General features: G+C 44.8%; 1 protein-coding gene across 5 annotated transcripts in view; it reads left to right on the forward strand.

The window, feature by feature from the left end:
* EML6 (EMAP like 6) overlaps positions 1–19,015 on the forward strand; it is a 262,319-nt gene that overhangs the window by 61,128 nt on the left and 182,176 nt on the right. For all 5 annotated transcript variants that reach the window (XM_073628575.1, XM_073628576.1, XM_073628577.1 and 2 more), the window contains exons 5-6: positions 207–392; positions 10,359–10,494. In XM_073628575.1, coding sequence (XP_073484676.1) covers positions 207–392; positions 10,359–10,494 — 322 coding nt within the window. The remainder of the gene's footprint in view (positions 1–206; positions 393–10,358; positions 10,495–19,015) is intronic.

Genomic DNA, 19,015 nt, shown 5'->3' on the forward strand with positions numbered 1-19,015 from the left:
TGCCACGAAGAATGAAGGCAAAAGGGGGTCCAACCTGATACTAGCAAGGTGGCCGGTGAGTGTGTGTGTGTATATAAATAAACAGAGCATATGTACAGGGCTCATCTATCTCTGTAGGTCATTGAATCCTGTATTAATCTAGATATGACTTGCCCCACATAAGAAGATGTATTATAGAAAAAGAGCTTTTCGATTTTCTCTTGCAGTTCTGGACGTTATGTGGAAATGCACTAACAGCCAAAAGGGGGATATTTGGGAAAACTGGGGACTTGCAGACCATCCTGTGCTTAGCATGTGCAAAAGAAGACATCACTTACTCAGGAGCTTTAAATGGAGACGTCTATGTGTGGAAGGGCCTCACCTTAGTCCGCACCATTCAAGGAGCTCACAGTGTAAGTATCCAGACAAGTATCTCCTATAAGTATGCTAAGATTTCTTTTTTTTTCTTGCTTTCTAATATTTTCACTTATTTCATGATATGGAAAACTCAACACGATGTGTTAGAGCTCTGAGAGTTCCTGCTGAATTTATCCAAGCAAAATATTTAGGCCCCGTGCACACCTGATCGTAGTGGATTTGCAGCAAAATACGGGATGCGTTTGCGATGCCATTATTTATTTAATTTTTTTAAACAAATTTCTTTTATTTAGAGGTAAAAAAAAAATAATTTACAGAAAGCTCAATAGTCAATTAAAGCGATGCCATTATTTCTAAGGCCCCTTTCACACTTGTGCGACTTGGGACTGCAAAGTTGCATGACAAGTCGTACTCATGATTTCCAATGAGTACCATTCATATCTGTGCAACTTCAAGTCGCAGCGACTTCAAAGTAGTCCCTGAACTATTTTGGTCTGATTTTGATGCGACTTGAGGTCCATAGACCTCAAGATTACACAGGCATTGCTTCCAGTGCATCAAAATCGCACGACTTTCAGGTCGCACAAGTGTGAAAGGGGCCTAAATGTCACCCCAAACATATTGCGATTTTGCCACGCTAGTCGTGCAAGAAAACGCATGAAAATTGCGACAAAAAACACAACACTAAACGTGCCTGGCTCACTGCCCAAATTTGGTACATGAGCTTCTTTGTCGTGTTTTTTGAACAGAGGGAGGCCTATGCAAAATTAATGGTGCCTATCCAAAAACGCACTACAAAATCATGCAAAAAAAAAAAAAACTACACACCTGCATCTGCCAGCGGTGGAGGACTGGCTTTATCGTCCGTCTGAATGACCTAAGGTGGATATTTAAGGCCAGGTTCAACTGATGCGATGCAGGAAACGCACAGGAATTGCTGCGTTTCCCACATACCACCGCATAGCAATCACACTGCGTTCTGCTACGGGTGTCAAACGTTAACGACAGCCTAAAAGCAGGTTGCAGAACACACTTTGCTTGAGTCGGATCGCAGGGGTATGAACAGCCATGCAATCTGCTTCCAGTGCAGCAAAAAAAAAAAAAAAGTGCCTTTACCTTGTTCATGTGGATGCCATGCGATTTGAGCCAAATGACATTACACAGAATCGCATGTGATGCGATACCTGTGTGGATCACATGCGATGTGATAGTGTGAACCGGGATCAGTGACTTTACAAGTCTGCATGAATGAGACCATACATTGGGGGGAAAAAATTATTTGATCTTCTGCAGATTTTGTAAGTTTGCCCACTTACACAGAAATGAAGGGTTTATAATTTTTTATCATAGGTGAACTTTAAATGATAGAGACAGAATATCAACCAAAAATAACTTATGATACAAATGTTCTAAATTGAGTTGCAGTTCAGTGAGTAAAATACGTATTTGATCCCCAAGCAAAACATGACTTAGTACTTGGTGGAGAAACCCTTGTTGGCAAGCACAGAGGTCAGACGTTTCTTGTAGTTGGTGATCAGGTTTGCACACATCTCAGGAGGGATTTTGGTCCACTCTTCTTTACAGATCTTCTCTAAATCCTTAAGGTTTCTTGGCAACGTGAAGTTTCAGCTCCCTTCATAAATTTTCTATAAGATTAAGGTCTGGAGACTGGCTAGGCCACGCCACGACCTTAATGTGCTTCTACTTGAGCCACTCCTTTGTTGCCTTGGCGGTAATTTTTGAGTCATTGTCATGCTTGAAGACCCATCCACAACCCATCTTCAGTGTTCTGGCTGAGGGAAGAAGGTTCTTATCCAAGATTTTACAATACATGGCCCCGTCCATTGGCCCCTCAATGCGGCAAAGTCGGCCTGTACCTTTAGCAGAGAAACAGCCCCAAAGCATCATGTTTCCACCTCCGTGCTTGACTGTAGGGATGGTGTTCTTAGGGTCATAGTCAGCATTTTTCTTCCTTCAAACACGGTGAGTCGAGTTAATGCAAAAGAGCTCAAATTTGGTCTCATCTGACCACAGCACTTTCTCCCAATCCTTCTCTGAATCATTTAGATGTTCATTGCCAAGCTTGAGACAGGCCTGTACATGTGACTTCTCGAGGAGGGGGGCCTTGGGGGTGCTGCACGATTTCAATCCATGGTGGCGTATTGTGTTACCAATGGTCTGTTTGTGGTTGTGGTCCCAACTGCCTTGAGATCATTCACAAGCTCTTCCCGTGTAGTTCTAGGCTTATCCCTCACCATTCTCATGATCATCCTCACCTCATGAGGCGAAATCTTGCATGGAGCTCCAGACCGAGGATGATTGATGGTTATTTTGTATTTCTTCCATTTGCAAATAATCGCTCCAACAGTTGTCTCCTCCTCACCAAGCTTCTTGCTGATGGTCTTGTAGCCCATTCCAGCCTTGTGCAGGTCCACAATCTTGTCCCTGACATCCTTTGACAGCTCTTTGGTCTTGCCTATGATGGTGAAGTTTGAATGGAAGAAAGAGATTCTGTGGACACGTGTCTTTTATACACGAGTTGTCGTTAGGAGAACCTTCTTACATTGACAGGACTAATCTGTGTACTACATGAGCACCTACTGTTGCCAGTCTGTGGGAGCCAGAATTATTAGTAGGGGATCAAAAAATGATTTTACTCACTGAACTACACCTCAATTTATAACATTTGTATCATGTTTTTTTTTTCTAGATTTTTGGTTGATATTCTGCCTCTATTATTTAAAATACACCTATGATAACAATTATAGACCCTTCATTTCTTTGTAACTGGGCAAACTTACAAAATCGGCAGGGGATCAAATAATTATTTCCCCCACTGTATAACCATATAGGTTATGATGAGAAGGGACTAAAGCAATCAAAAAAAACCTCTAACTGAATCAGCGTGTAGGACAGTAAAACCTTCTTAAAACAAAGAATATACACCTCTTATTTCATCACATATCCCAGAAATATGAGGATTATTCCTTAGTGAAGGACATTGCTTTATGGCTCTTTGAATGAAAAATCACCCCAAAGGGGGCAACTTTTTGGGACTTTGGAGTATATTGTACATAGATCAACAAACAAAAATACATTTCATCGTCATTGTTTCTTTCCAGTGTAAAAAAAAAGATTTTGTTTAAAGCGTATGGCCACCCTGGAAAAAAAAAATGCCACCAAAATTCCTAAAAAAATAAAAAAAAAAAATTGGGGAAAAAAATTTTTTTTTTATACTTACCTAAACCCTTGTTGCTATGCAGTCTTCCTAATCTGCCTCTTCCTATTCCGCGGCGTCTTCTTCTCCTCGGTGAGCGGCCCCGTTGTCTTCTGGGAACTGTGTGTGTTCCCAGAACACCACGGGGCCATTCACAGATCGCTGCGCCGCTCGCGCGTGTGCAGTAGGAAACTGGCAGTGAAGCCGTAAGGCTCCACTGCCGGTTTCCCTTACCTAGGATGGCGGTGCCGGGACCCGAGAGCTGAGGGACGGTTCGGCCTCGGGCAGCCGACATCGTGGGCACCCAGGGCAGGTAAGTCTACTTATTTAAAGTCAGCAGCTACAGTGTTTGTAGCTGCTGACTTTAAATTTTTTTTTTAGCTGGCCGGAATCCCGCTTTAAATGCAATACATACACTATGTAAGCTTTTTACAGATTTAATAAGAATTTAACACAAATCTGTACAAGATCTGTATTGCTGACTCTGATTGTGAGACAGAGCAGTGAAGCATTGTTGTGTAACACTGCAATGCAGACATCCCACACATACATCTATAATTACTATCTATGTATAGAAACTGTTTTTTAACCCCTTTACAACTGCCTAACACATACAAAAATCTTGGCACCCCTGCATTTCTGTCAGATAATGCACCACTTCGCCCAGAAAATTGTTGCAATTACAAATGTTTGGGTATTCTCATGTTTTCATTTCTTTTGTTTGTATTGGCATGACAGAAAAAAAGTGGAGAAGCAAAAAGCAAAATCTGACACATTCCACGCAAAACTTAAAAATGGACTGGACAAAATTATTGCCACCCTCAAGTTAATATTTGGTAGCACACCCCTTGGAAAAAATAACTGAAATTAAAGTGCTTGTAAACCCTTACAATCCACTTTTTGATACAGGTAAGCCTATAATAAAACTTACCTGTAGCTACCCCGGATATCTCCTAAACCTACACGGTTTAGGAGATATCCCCTGTATCTGCATGTGCCGACGTCATCGGCATATGCGCACTGAAGCAAACGTCACCAGCGGCTCCTGCGTGCATGCGCGGGAGTGACGTTGTCGCGGCTCCGGCCAGTCACAGCGCAGGAGCCGCGATACCCGGAAGTAACTCCGGAGAGAGAGATGTTGCCATCCAGTGCTGTGTACGGGCACCGCAGCAGGGGCTTTGATCTTAGGTGAGTATTACATAATGAGCTAGTATGCTATGCCCACTAGCTCATTATGCCTTTGTCTTGCAGGTCTTTTTTTTTTTCATGTGGGTTTACAACCACTTTAATGGCTTTCTGTAACCATCAATTAGTTTATTACTCCTCTCTGCTGGAATTTTGGAACCACTCTTCTTTCACCAACTGCTCCGGGTCCCTCAGATTTTGAAGGGTTCCTTTTCCCAGCTGCTGTTCTGAGATCTCTCCACAGGTGCTCAGTGGGATTTAGATCTGGACTCATTGCTGGCCAGTTCAGTACTCTCCAGCACTTTGTCTTAAATCATTTCTGGGTGCTTTTTGACGTGTGCTTTGGGTCATTGTCCTGCTGTAAGAACCATGACCTCTGATGGAGACCCAACTTTCTGACACTGGGCCCTACATTGCACCCCAGAATTCTTTGGTAGTCTTCAAAATTCATAATGCCGTGCACACGTCAAGACATCCAGTGCCTGAAGCAGCAAAGCAACCCCAAAACATCAGTGAACCTCCACCATGTTTGACTGTAGGGACTGGATTCTTTTCTTTAACCACTTCAGCCCAAGAAGGATTGGCCCCCTTAATGACCAGGCCATTTTTTGCGATACGGCACTACATCGTTTTAACTGACAATTGCGCGATCGTGCGATGCTGTACCCAAAACTGCGGATTTTATGTTTTGCACTATAAACAAAAAAAGAGTGGCAATTTTGAAAAAAAAGCAAAATTTTTTGCTATAATAATCGTCCCGCAAAAATATATATATAAAAAAAAACTAATTTCTTCATCAGTTTAGGTCGATATATATTCTTCTACATATTTTTGGTAAAAAAAATGCAATAAGTGTATATTGATTCATTTGCGCAAAAGTTATAGAGTCTACAAAATAGGGAATAGATTTATGGCATTTTTATTATTATTATTTTTTTTTACTAGTAATGGCGGTGATCTGCGATTTTTAGCGGGACTGTGAAATTGCCGCAGACAGTTCGGACACTTTTGATACATTTTTGGGACCATTGACATTTATACAGCGATCAGTGCTATAAAAATGCACTGATTACTGTGTAAATCTCACGGGCAGAGAAGGGGTTAACACTAGGGGGCGATCAAGGGGTTAAGTGTGTTTCCTTGTGAGTGTTTCTAACTGTATGGGGATGTGGCTGACTAGAGGAGGAGCCAGATCGCTGCTCCTAGCTTGTAGGAACAGACAATCTATCTCTTCTCTCCTGACAGAATGGGGATGTGTGTGTTTACACACACATTTCCCGTCCTGGCTCTCGTGCCCGCGATCGCGCGTGGCTGGCCCACATCGTGCCTGCCGATCACACGCATCAGGTCCCCCGCCGTACAGCGGGCGCGCTATAGCTGTTTATAGGGCCAACGTACAGCTACGGCGATTTGCCCAGGACCTGCCACCGTAGAATGATGGCGGCTGGTCGCCTACTGGTTAAAGGCCTCATTTCTTTTTCTGGAAACAGTAGAATGATGGGCTTTACCACAAAGCTGTAATTTTGTTTCGTCTGTCCACAGCACATTTTCCCAAAAGGATTTGGTCTTCCTCAGGTAAGTTTTGGCAAACACCAATCTGGCTTTTTTATGTTTCTGTGTCCAGCAGCAGGGTCCTCCTGGTAGCATCCGTTTTCATTCAGATGGCGACGTATAGTGAGAGCTGACACAGTTGTACCCTATGCCTGATGGTCAGCTTGAATTTGTCTGGAAATTGATTTGAGGTTCTTTATCCACCATTCGGACAACCCTTGGTTGCAATCGTTGATCAATTTTCTCTTTCGTCCACATCCGGGGAGATTAGCTACAGTGCCACGGGCTGTAAACTTCTTGGCAATGTTGCGCACAGTGGACACGGGAACATTAAGATCTCTGGAGATGAACTTGCAACCTTGAGATTGTCCATGCTCTTCTACAATTTTTGTTCTCAAATCCTCAGACAATTCTTTGCTGCTCTTTCTCTTCTCCACGCTCCATGTGAAACACAGAGACACACAACAGAAAGGTTGAGTCGATTTTTCACCATTTTAACTGGTTGCCGTTGTGATTTCTATATTGTTAGCACCTGTTAATTGATACAGGTGAGTTTAATTTCAAATTACAGGAGCATCACAGACTGCCAGGACCGACTTTATAGAGCCTATGACTACTGTGACAATGGTCACATGATCACTGAGCCTTCCCACCCCCCCAGGCAATGGCAGCCTGTCCATTAGCGGAGCCTGGGCCCCACCCCCTCTTTCCATGCCATCCCCCTATATGGTAATGGATAGATTCATGCATAGCATGAATCTATCCATGGCCGCCGCGGCCACCCCTTATTCATGCGCCCAGCCTCTTTCAGGGCACCGGGTGCATGAATTACAGCCAAAGAGCCGAAGAGCCCGGGGCTCTAATAGGCTTCAAAATCGGGTGGGCACGGGATGCAGAGGATGCGCTCCGATCCCACCCAAGTGTGTTACAACAGCCAATGAATATTTGCTGTTGAAACACTGATCCTCAATCCAGGCCAATCAGAAGCGGGTGTGAGACCTGTTTCCTGATTGACCGAAAAGAGAAGAATCCCGATTGGCCGCCGAGGAGGAGGGAGGAAACTAAAGCTGTCATGATGACCCGGAGAACGAGAGGCCGCAGGAGAACAGCAGGAGAACGAGAGGTTGCCGAGCAGGGGAAACCGCCGGTGATGGGCTAAGTGCCGACCGACCGGCGGGGGATTTGGGGGTCGGGGGGGGTGGCATACTGTTTTTACTGGCCGCCACTGCCCCATGGTGTTCAGAACTGTTTAAAGAGGTTAAAGCATTACCATATACTGATAAAATTATGAGCATCAAGCTGAACTCTTTTACATGTATATCTAAAAAAAAAAATCACTAAATAGTAATTTGAAAGGTTTTGTATTCCTTTTAAAATGATTTGAACTATTAGATTGTAATGTAAGTGGACCCCTTTAAGCCGTTGGCTTGTCCTTAAAGTGTATTTCCACATTTGCAGCCAAATGGGAATAACACCTACTTTATAATTGTTACATATAGCATACATATGCATATCACATATCACATGCATAGCATAACCTAAAAAAACCCTAACAATTGCAGCTTACATTTTTTGGATGCTCTATTCTGGACCAACCCTCCAGCGAGGAAAAATCCTATTTTATTCTCTTTGTTTATGAGGGTGATGGGCCGCCATAATGCTCCATGTCTGTACTGTGCAGGAAGAGCTTCATTATAAGTTGTAACTGGATTTGTACATTGTCTGTCCTAAAGGCTAAAGGTATAGAGACTGGGCTTCTTGCATTGTATGTTAGAGGACAGACTTGGGACAGACTCACTCCAACATTGTTCAAAAAAACTCATTCAGCTATGGCACCTCCTTCTAGAAACCTCTAAAAAAGTAAGAAATATATATATAAAAAAAGTATTCAGGTATTCTGTGTGAATGAGAACACATAGACATATTGTGGGGTTTTCTCAAATTTGACTGCAAAAGTAGAAATACGCTTTAACCACCTCAGTACCGCGCCATAGCCAAAAGACAGCTACAGTGTGGCTCTCTTGTTATCAGAGGGCGTCTATGGATGTCCTCCCAGAACACGCCTCCCGCGCGCCCCCTGAGGTGAGCATCGGGCATGCTCTGTGACTGTTGTGTCTGTCGGACACAGCTGATCACAGATCGAGGTAAAGGACCAACCACAGCGGCCCTTTACCATGTGATCAGCTGTGTCAAATCACAGCTGATCCCATGTAAACAAACTTGCTGTCACTGTGTGAGGAAAGGAGTGCCGATAGCGAGGCGATAAAAGGCTGACAGGGCACATTTACATTGATCATCAGTGCCCTGATTATCAGTGCAGCCCCAACAGTGCCCATCAGTGCCACCTCATCGATGCCTATCAGTGCCACCTCATCTGTGCTCATCAGTTCTGCCTCAGTGACCATTAATACACATCCATGCCCATTAGTGTACATTCGTACTCATCAGTACCCATTAGTGCACATCAGTGCAGCCTCATCAGCCCACATTACTGAAGAAGAAAAAGGACTTATTTGCAAAATTATATAACAGAAACTAAGAAAAACTTGTTTTTTTGTTTGTTTGTTTTTTTTTTCAAAATTGTCAGCCTTTATTCATTTGTTTAGCAAAAAATAAAAAAATAAAAATTGTTGCTCCATTTTTGTTTATAGCACAAAAAAAAAATAAAAATGCAGAGGTGATAAAATACCACCAAAAGAAAGATCTATTTGTGATGATCATGATAGAGTGATAAAATGATAAAAAATTCATTTGGGTACAGTGTTACATGACCGCGCAATTGTCATTCACAGTGTGACAGCGCTCAAAGTGAAAGGGCATGAAGGGGGTGAAAGTGGCTGGTATTGAAGTGGTTAAATCTGACCTCCAGCTGTCCCTTCAGTCTTGCACAGTTGTACAGGCTTCCCTCCTGGACTGAAATTGCTTGCCCTGGTTTCACTGTACACTGTGAGATTTTTGCAGTGTGCATTAGAAGCTGCAGCATATCATATTAAGCTTACCTCATTCCCTGGCTAGAGGACATCCAGCATCATCTAGTTCTTTGCTTTCCAGCCTGACTGTCCCTATCCCACCACTTTCATTCACTGAATTTAATTTCCTATTAAATCAGTGAGTCTCAGCATCACATGTGGGTGTTACCTCAAGGAGCCGGTGTAGCGTCACATATGGCGACCCATCACATTTGGCTACCCGCTGGACTGCGCAATACGCGCCGCAGCCATATGCGTTCCAACACTGTGGCGATCTGCGCTTGCGCAGAATTTTGTGGCCACACCCCTGAGTCCAGGTTCAAGCCCCACCATCCAAGTGGACATAGAGTTAGATTATAATTATGTCGAGCAAAGTGAGGCCGTGCCCGAAATGTGGCGAGGGGCCCTGTGGCAAAGTGGTCTTACAACAGTGTTGGAACGCATATGGCGGCGTCGCGCATGTGCACTCCAGCGGGTAGCAAAATGTGATGGGTAGCCGAATGTGACGTGACACCGGCTTGCAAATGCTGTCTGCCTAGGAATGCCCACTCCTCCAGACTGACACCCACCCATAAATGTATTTTGATATTCGCATAAGTCCTCTCAAGAGCCAGCCCACTGCTTGCATCAGGGCTGAAGGCTCTTGAAAGGAGTACTGAGGCCGGATGCTGTGATGTTTTCAGGAAGCTCTGTACAGCACCCTGCCAGCCCCTCCCACCAACCATGATCTGCCTGCATGGCATAGAGATACACAGAGACTCAGTGATGACCTCACTGGGTGTAAAATAAGGTATGTAATGTAAATGGAAATGTTAGCATGTTGATGAGGGGAGAGTGAGGAACCAGGGAAGACAAAATATAGGCAGATTAGGCTTCAATTTTAAAATATTACCTGAAATTCTGTAGCATGTTTCTGCTCATAAGAAGACACAATGGACATTTCTCATCATGTGTTGAGATCATATCATTTCTAAATTATAGTGTATGCCACGGTTGACATGTATATACCGTGCACTGTGTTTACTTTTCCTTTCATGTCATTGCATTAATTGCTATTCACTACATTTCTTTTCTCTAAGGCTGGTATATTTAGTATGTACGCCTGTGAAGAAGGGTTTTCTACTGGAGGAAGAGATGGATGTATCCGCCTGTGGGATAATGACTTCAAGCCAATTACAAAAATTGATCTCCGAGAGAGTGAGCAGGGTTATAAAGGTAGATTGTTTTCTCTCTTATGCAAGAGGCCAATTCACAACAACAAAATGCAGCTATAATAATTCTAATACATTCATTTCCAGTATGCATGTTTTCAGTGGTGGTGACTTTACTGTAAGTTAAAAAAGCTGCTGCATTTATTCAGTTTCTATTGCGTTTTTCTTGAAACATTATTGAAGGAATTAAGGTCTGTATTTGTGGCTTGTACTCTCGTCCTTTCATCTAGAACAGCCGTCCCCAACCTCTTTGGCACCGGGGGTCACCAATTTTCTGTACAGCGGGCACTGTGATATAAAGGGGACTGCACTGTGACGATTAAAGTGCCTCTTTACAGTGCAGTCCCCTTTATATTACAGTGCCCCTGCAATCTGCCCCCCCCTCCCCCCTTTCCTCTTTAACATGACACTTCCTCATTCCAATACCTGCCTCCCCTGCACAGGACTCCTACCTATGGCAGGGCAGAGGCTGTTATCAGTCCGTGTGTCCTCTCCCAGCTCGGGGCGGGAGAAGCTCTCCACTCCAATCTGCAACTTTTCCCACCCTCTGCCCTGCTGATAGAATTACATAGTTGGCTGGGCTGGCGGGAGAGGCGGGGCAGCCGGGAGAGGACACACAGGCATGGCCGCGCAGCAGGAGGTGAGCGGTGACCACGGTGAGAGTTCCAGGGCACTAGCAGTTGGGGGCTGGTTAAACCCTGTGGTTGAGCCTTCACCCAACTGCTATCCCCTTTAGCTGCAGAGGCCAGAGATGTACACATGCCACGTGGCAGGAATTATACCCCCCTGGCATGTTTAGTGAGCATTACCACCACTGTAATCTTATCAGCAGGGCAGGGGGCGGGAGAAGCTCTCCACTCCAATCTACAGCGTTTCCCACCCTCTGCCCTGCTGATAGAATTACATAGTTGGCTGGGCTGGCGGGGGAAGCGGGGCAGCCGGGAGAGGACACACAGGCATGGCCGCGCAGCAGGAGGTGAGTGGTGACCACGGTCTGTGATAGCCGTGTGCAGACCACAGTGGCCGCTCACCTCCTGCTGTGCAGCCCGGTCATCAACAGGGCCAGTACCGGTCTGCAGCCCAGGGGTTGGGGACCTCTGATTAAAAACACTATGAAGAGATTTATTTTTTAGTGCAATTTTGATTGTATTTTTTATTGCAAAATGTTATTCCTCCATAAAAGAGAGAATTAACAAAATCCGGCAGTGAGAGTTCCAGGTCACTAGCAGTTGGGGGCTGGTTAAACCCTATGGTTGAGCCTTCACCCAACTGCTATCCCCTTTAGCTGCAGAGGCCAGAGATGTACACATGCCACGTGGCAGGACTTATACCCCCCTGGCACGTTTGGTGGGCATTACCAGCACTGAATGATTAATTCAGGTGAATAGGGCTGCTTTACAACCACCCTGCTACCAGATACAATGCAATGTGTGAATTTTTCTTTATCTTTTTTTCCATTTTTATTGCGATATGTAAGTATTGTAAATAAGAGTTATTTGGAAGCTCCTGCGAGAGTGGAATATAGATGAAGTAAAAAGTATATGTTGTAACATATAATTTTATGGAAAAATAATAAAGAGATTCGAAAAAAAAAAAAGGTACAATGCACACAATTGCAGTGCCCTATTGCAGAGTTCAAGAGGTTACAGCAGGTGATGAGGAGGCGAAACATTGCCTCCTCACTGCTTGTCCAATTTTCTTAGAAACGCAGATCGTGTACATCCCAGGAGGCTTCAGATTGGAGGAGACGTAATTTCCACCTAGGTGAGAATGATGCTGGGGGCAGGCAGGATAGACCAAAAAAAGTTAGACATTAAAAAAAAAAAAAAAAAAAAAGCATTTTAAATTGCAGGGGCCGAAGGGTCACATGTCTGTGTAAGTGGACTGCCTGCACGCTGATACATGCAACACCTGTGCATCCCGAGCAAGCAAAACACAGTCCTCCCATGCGTGTAAGCTTAAAGTGGAATTCAAGGCTAGAACTAACAAGGCTTGAAGAGTATCTTCAGTCCCCCCCCCCAAAAAAAAGTTAAAAGTCAACAGCTAAAAATCCGGTAGCTGCTGACTTTAAATAAAAGGAAACCTACTTGTCCAGGGCTCCAGCACCATCCTCACCCGGAATGGTTATTCGCTGGTCTTCAGGTCCCCGGTGCCAGCACGTTTACTGAGGGAAGCTGGCTGTGACTCCTTACGGCTTTCCAACCGGCTTCCCGCTGTACATGCACGAGCTGCACTGCACTTTGTGAATGGTCCCGCAGCCTTTTGGGACCTGCTAGGTGTCCCAGAAGGCTGCGGGCAAAAGGGGGGGGGGGGTTTCTAAACGTCAAAACCAGGTACCTGCTCCCTAAAAAAAAAAAAAAAAAAATTGTCCAGAGTGGTAGAAGAGGCGGGAAGGGGAGAGGAGGCGGGAATGTAGAACTTCCGCTTTCGTGAGGTTCTGCTTTTAAACTGCTCCCACCCCCTTCTAATGCCGCGTACACACGGTCTGAGTTTTCGACCGGACTGGTCCAACGGGCGCCGATGGACCAAATCCGGCGGACAATCCGATCGTGTGTGGGCTTCACCGGACCTTCAGCGGACTTTTCCAGTCGCAAATCTGACGGACTTTAGATTTGGGAACTTGCTTCAAATCTTTACGTCGTAACTCCGCCGGACCCAAAAATCCGCTCGTCTGTATGCTAGTCCAACGGACAAAACCCCACGCTAGGGCAGCTATTGGCTACTGGCTATCAACTTCCTCATTTTAGTCCGGTCGTACGTCATCACGTACAAATCCGTCGGACTTTTGTGTGATCGTATGTAGTTAAGTCCGTTCATTAGAAAGTCCGCCGCAAGTCCGTCAAAAGTCCATCGAAAGTCTGTCGGACGGGCTGTCGGACTTTTGTAGCCGAAAAGTCAGACCGTGTGTACGCGGCATAACTCCTACACATACAACTCTGTAGAAGGGAAATGCATATACATACCTATTCTCGGGGCGCTCTGGTCCGATCATGTGATCTCCACAGCAAGGGAGAAGAGAGAGCTCCGATGATGGCTGGAATGCCTAGGCAGTGACATCACTTATAGGCAGAGGCAGTTCTAGGCTTTGTGAGGCCTTAGGCAAAACTTAGACATGAAGCCACACTCATGCCCATAATGGGGAAAAATAAACTCCAGAAGTCTTAGGCTACATGAGAGGTGAGTGTGACAGGGCTCTTGCCTGCGAACAGCAGCATTAACGTTTCCTGACACCTCTAAAATAAAGTCACGCTCCAGAGGCGTAACTACAACCTTCAGGGCCCAGGTGCACAAAAGCATGAAGGGCCCCCAACCCAAGCCCCGGGGGCCTTTTATTTTTTTTATTATGGTCTGCAGCGGGCCCCCTTCCTGCCCTTACATTAGAATCCCCCTTACATCAGAGTTTGCAATATTCCCAGAGTCATAGTGTATTCACTGTGATGGTAAGGAGAATTCTGCAGACCCTGATATAAAGGGGAACTCTGCGGACCCTGATGTAAAGGGGAATGTTGTGGACTCTGCTGTAACAGGGGAACTCTGGTGTAAAAGGTTCTCTGGTCACCAAAGCCCCGCCTTACATCAGAATTTGCAGATTTCCCCCATACCTCAGAGTCTGCATAGTTCCCCTTGCACTGTAATTCTGCTAACTCTGATGTAACTCTGCGAACTCTGGTGCAAGGGGGGCTCTGGTGACCAGAGAACCTCTTACACCAGAATTCCCCTTTACACCAGAGTCCACAACATTCCCCCTTACATCAGTGTCCACAGAGTTCCCCTTTACACCAGAGTCTGCAGAGTGAATACACGAAGATAAAGGGGTTCACTGTTGTAAGAGGGGTGTAAGGACACTGATATAGGGGGGAATGTTATATCAATGTCCCGCCCTAACCTTAGGGTCCCCAGTCACCCCTTACATCTGTGACCCCCAATAGAGTGACTGACTGTGTCACACACTAACCTGTAATTGCCTGCACGGTTTGGTACTCCTCTCCCCTGCGCCCACTCCTTTCAGAAGCTTTCAAATTTGCTGACAAGGTGCCAATCACCATGATGTCACCACGCACTTGACAAGCGGCTCAACCAACCCCCCCCCTTTAGGGTAATCTCCACCCAAACCAAATCCCTGCCGAGCCTGCTGCAAGGCCTACTTAAGTGAGACAGGGCTCTTAATGCTGCCTGAGCACAGTAGTGTTAAGGTCCGCTATAACTAACAACAGGGCTAATGCGGGCAAATTAGGTGGCTGCGAGGCCCCTGTGAGCGTGAGGCCTTAGGCGACTGCCTAGTTTGCCTTATTAAAGAGCCGCCCATAGACTTACAATGGGGCATCCTATGTCAGTGGTCCCTTCTCTCCCCTGAAGCTGCTGCTGGGAGCTGGTTACATGACCAGACCAGAGTGCCCTGAGAATAAGTAAGTATATGCATCTTCTTACCGCATGGTTGTTAGTATAGGTGTTACAAAGCAGGTGGGAGCAGTTTTAAGATCAGTTCTACCTTTGAATTCCACCTTTATATACGCCCCTGTGAAAGAGGCCTTACAGAAATAGTTAAAGTGGTTGTAAACCTCAGACATGAAATATGAACAAAGTATATCCCATAGTGTGTACTTGTCTCAATCCAGAGCACTAAGTGTCATTTCTGGCTGCTGCCTCATTCCTCTGTTATCTGAATCAGTTCTGGCAAAGGTGACAGAGGGAACTCCATCACACAGCCTGCGATTGACCGCCTCAGCTCTGTTCCTGTTTGCTGTGTGAAGGAGGTGTATCCAGTCCTTTCAATCGGCTCTCATTGAGCTCTGCAAAGTCTAACTTCAGCTCCCCACCCCCTGCTTTTTGGAAGTTTAGACAAGCTGTATAAATTCTGCACTTTGAACAGATGTAGGGAAGAGACGACTGTAGATAAAAAGGTACAACTTATGTAGGAGGATTTGTTTCATCTCTGTGTATTACCTAACACCAGTCACTTCACTGGGTATATGTAAGGGTTTACAACCACTTTAACCCCTTCCTGTCTGGCACCAACAATGGTGCCATGGTCAGATCACTGAGGTCTTATTCTTTTTTCCTATTCTGGTGTTTGATGTAACCATTAACTGAAGCTCCTGACCTGGATCTGCACGATTTTATGCATTGGGTTGCTGCCAGACGATTGGCTGAATAGAAGATTGCTTGTGTAAGCAGGTGTACATATGTTCCCAATTAATTGCTCGGTGGGTGTAAATACTATGCAGTGGATGTTACTGTGACATCAGCTGTGGCTTTGAAAGGGTTAAAGCCAAAACCCATTCTTTATAATGAAGAACAAATCTCTCCTACTGTTTGTAATTTGCAAGCCCAGTCTTGCAATTATCTTGCATTTTACCATCTGTTAAGTGGTAGAGCAGGTGGCTGGTAAAAAATAACCCACCAAATTGTCTATCTGCCGGTTAAGCATCTATTTAAACGCCTTCCATCATTAAAGCATTAAAGCCTACTTGTGTGGTCATGCTTGAGGCAAAGAAACGGCGCTTTGTTATATATATATTCTATTTTTCATGTTTTTCTTACACATGTCATCTTTGACAGAATATCTTTCACTTGAAAAAATGCTGCAAAAAACACGCTTTCTATTATTTATAATGTATATTCGCCGCACCTGTAAGGCAACGAGCCGGTGAGGAAAATTCAATATTCTTTTGTTCAAATTAAATTTCCAGAGCAAGAAGCACATGAACTTCCCCATAGCTGTGCGACTATAATAGAAATAAATTGGATTCCACTATAAAAATCCAGTTTAGGGTTTAAGCACAATTGTAAAGAATCTGATATTATATTCTGAACTCGCTTACAAAATCTTCAGTGTATTTTAAAAGGAAAAAAAATAGAAAAGTAAAGCTACAGCTCACCCTAAGTGGAAAAGAAAAGTAAAGTTACAGCACAGGCTAAATAGAAAAAAAATCTAAAGCTACTTCTCAGGCTAAGTAGAAAAGTAAATAAAGCTACAGCTCATGCTAAGTAGAAAAGAAAAGTAACGCAGCAGCACAGGCTGAGTAGAAAAGAAAAGCTACAGCTCAAGCTAAGTAGAAAAGTAAAGCTAGCAATAAAAATTAAAGTGGTTGTTAAGCCACTTCTATAAAATGCTCCTATCACCTCTGTAATATTACAATAAGTGCCCCTGTGCCTGTGTTATATAATAAATATGCTTATCTGTACCGCTAACACATGGACTCCTGGTGCTCCTCTCTCCTGTGCCTGGCTGACAGTTCCAGTGGGCGGGGCCGAGCGCTGACGGCAGCCGGGGTGGAGAGAGAGAGAGCCGAGGAGTCACATGATCGCAGGGAGCCAATGTGTTAGCTGTACAGATAAGCATATTTATTATATAACGGGGCACTTATTGTAATATTACAGAGAAGATCGGAGCAATTAATACTTAATATGAGAGCATTGGGAGCCGGGGGAAGGGAGGGGGGGCTGACACGAGCAGACAGGCAGGGAGGGGAGGGGGGAGGAGGACACAAGAGCTGAGAGGAGATAGCTAGCAGGCTGCGGATAACAGAGGCATGTAAACTGACCAAGTTGTCAGGGCTCAGCAGCCATGATACACCATGGCCAGTTTACAAAGGGGAGTGTATAGCCAGGCAGGATCAGACAGGTATTTTTAGGTGTTACAGGGATCCAAATGACACAGCACAAGTACTGTGCTGTATAACATGCTTTAAGGGAACAGGATCTGTTTTTTGGTGTTTTTTTTGTGTGTTAACGAACGCTTTAAGCTACAGCAAAGGGTAATTAGAAAAAAAGTAAAGCTACAGGACAGGGTAAGTGGAAAAGAATCATAAAGCTACAGCGCAGACTACATAGTATAGAAAAGTAAAGCTGCAGCTCAGGCTAAGTAAAGGGCCTCATGCACACTGGATGTTTTTATAGCTGCTGTTCTTGGCTTCAGGCATTTTTTTTCCTGCAGCCAGTAAACTCTCCATCATGTTATCCTATGTGTCCATGCACACATAGTCTGTTATCAGCAGTTTTTGGCAGGGGCGTTTTCTGGCTGGAAAAAGCCCAGAACTAGCGGGTTTTGAGAGGAGTTTTTCAGCTGTAAAAACGCTCTAATGCCCCGTACACACGGTCGGACATTGATCGGACTTTCTGACAACAAAATCCTAGGATTTTTTCCGATGGATGTTGGCTCAAACTTGTCTTGCATACACACGGTCACACAAAGTTGTCGGAAAATCCGATCATTCTGAACGCGGTGATGTAAAACACGTACGTCGGGACTATAAACAGGGCAGTATCCAATAGCTTTCATCTCTTTATTTATTCTGAGCATGCGTGGCACTTTGTGCGTCGGATTTGTGTACACACGATCGGAAATTCCGACAACGGATTTTGTTGTCGGAAAATTTTATAGCCTGCTCTCAAACTTTGTGTGTCGGAAAATCCGATGGAAAATGTGTGATGGAGCCTACACACGGTCGGAATTTCCGACAACAAGGTCCTATCACACATTTTCCGTCGGAAAATCCGACCGTGTGTACGGGGCATAACTCTGATAAAAGCTTAAAAACGTGGCTATTCTGTGTTTGTCAGCAGTTTTGAGCCACAAGCTTTTGTGGTAGTATAGTTTTGCTAAAAAAAAAGCTAAACGCTGAAAAACGCTGCAGCTATTCTACAGCTAACTCTACCGGCGTTTTTATAACATCCAGTGTGCATGAGGCTGAAAAGAAAAGTAAAGCTACAGCACAGGCAGTTTTGCAATCCTAGCTTGTAAAGAGCATCAGCAATCAATTAATAGGCTTCAGTAGGCATTTGCTAAGCATTTAGAAAAAGCCGCAACACGTGGGCAATGTTCTATCTTTGCTTGTAGATGGTCTACGGCTAAGCAGCATCAATACAGCAAGCATTTTCAAAACTTCCAACATGCTTCCTACAGCTTTCTTGAAGTCTTTAAAGGAGTTGTAAAGTCTCAAGGTTTTTCACCTTAATGCATTCTATGCATTAAGGTGAAAAACCTTCTGTGGTGGAGCTGCCCCCCCAGAGCCCCCCTTTTACTTACCTGAACCCGATCTTCCCAGAGACGAGAACGAGCCCAGCAGCTCCAGCCTCTGTCTCAGGTCCTTATTGGATAGATTAATAGCAGCGGGAGCCATTGGCTCCTGCTGCTGTCAATCAAATCCAGCGATACGGGAGCCCATGGAATGCGGCTCTCTGTGGTGGCACTCGATGCGGAGGAGGAGCCAGGAGCGCCGTATGGGGACCCCAGAAGAGGATCGGGCCCACTCTGTGCAAAACCCTTGCACAGAGGAGGTAAGTATAATGCCCCGTACACACGGTCGGATTTTCCGATGGAAAATGTCCGATCGGAGCGTGTTGTCGGAAATTCCGACCGTGTGTGGGCTCCATCGGACATTTTCCATCGGATTTTCCGACACACAAAGTTGGAGAGCAGGAGATAAAATTTTCCGACAACAAAATCCGTTGTCGGAAATTCCGATCGTGTGTACACAAATCAGAAGCACAAAGTGCCACGCATGCTCAGAATAAATAAAGAG

This window comes from Aquarana catesbeiana, linkage group LG04 (assembly GCF_042186555.1).
Source record: "Aquarana catesbeiana isolate 2022-GZ linkage group LG04, ASM4218655v1, whole genome shotgun sequence".
NCBI lineage: Eukaryota > Metazoa > Chordata > Amphibia > Anura > Ranidae > Aquarana > Aquarana catesbeiana.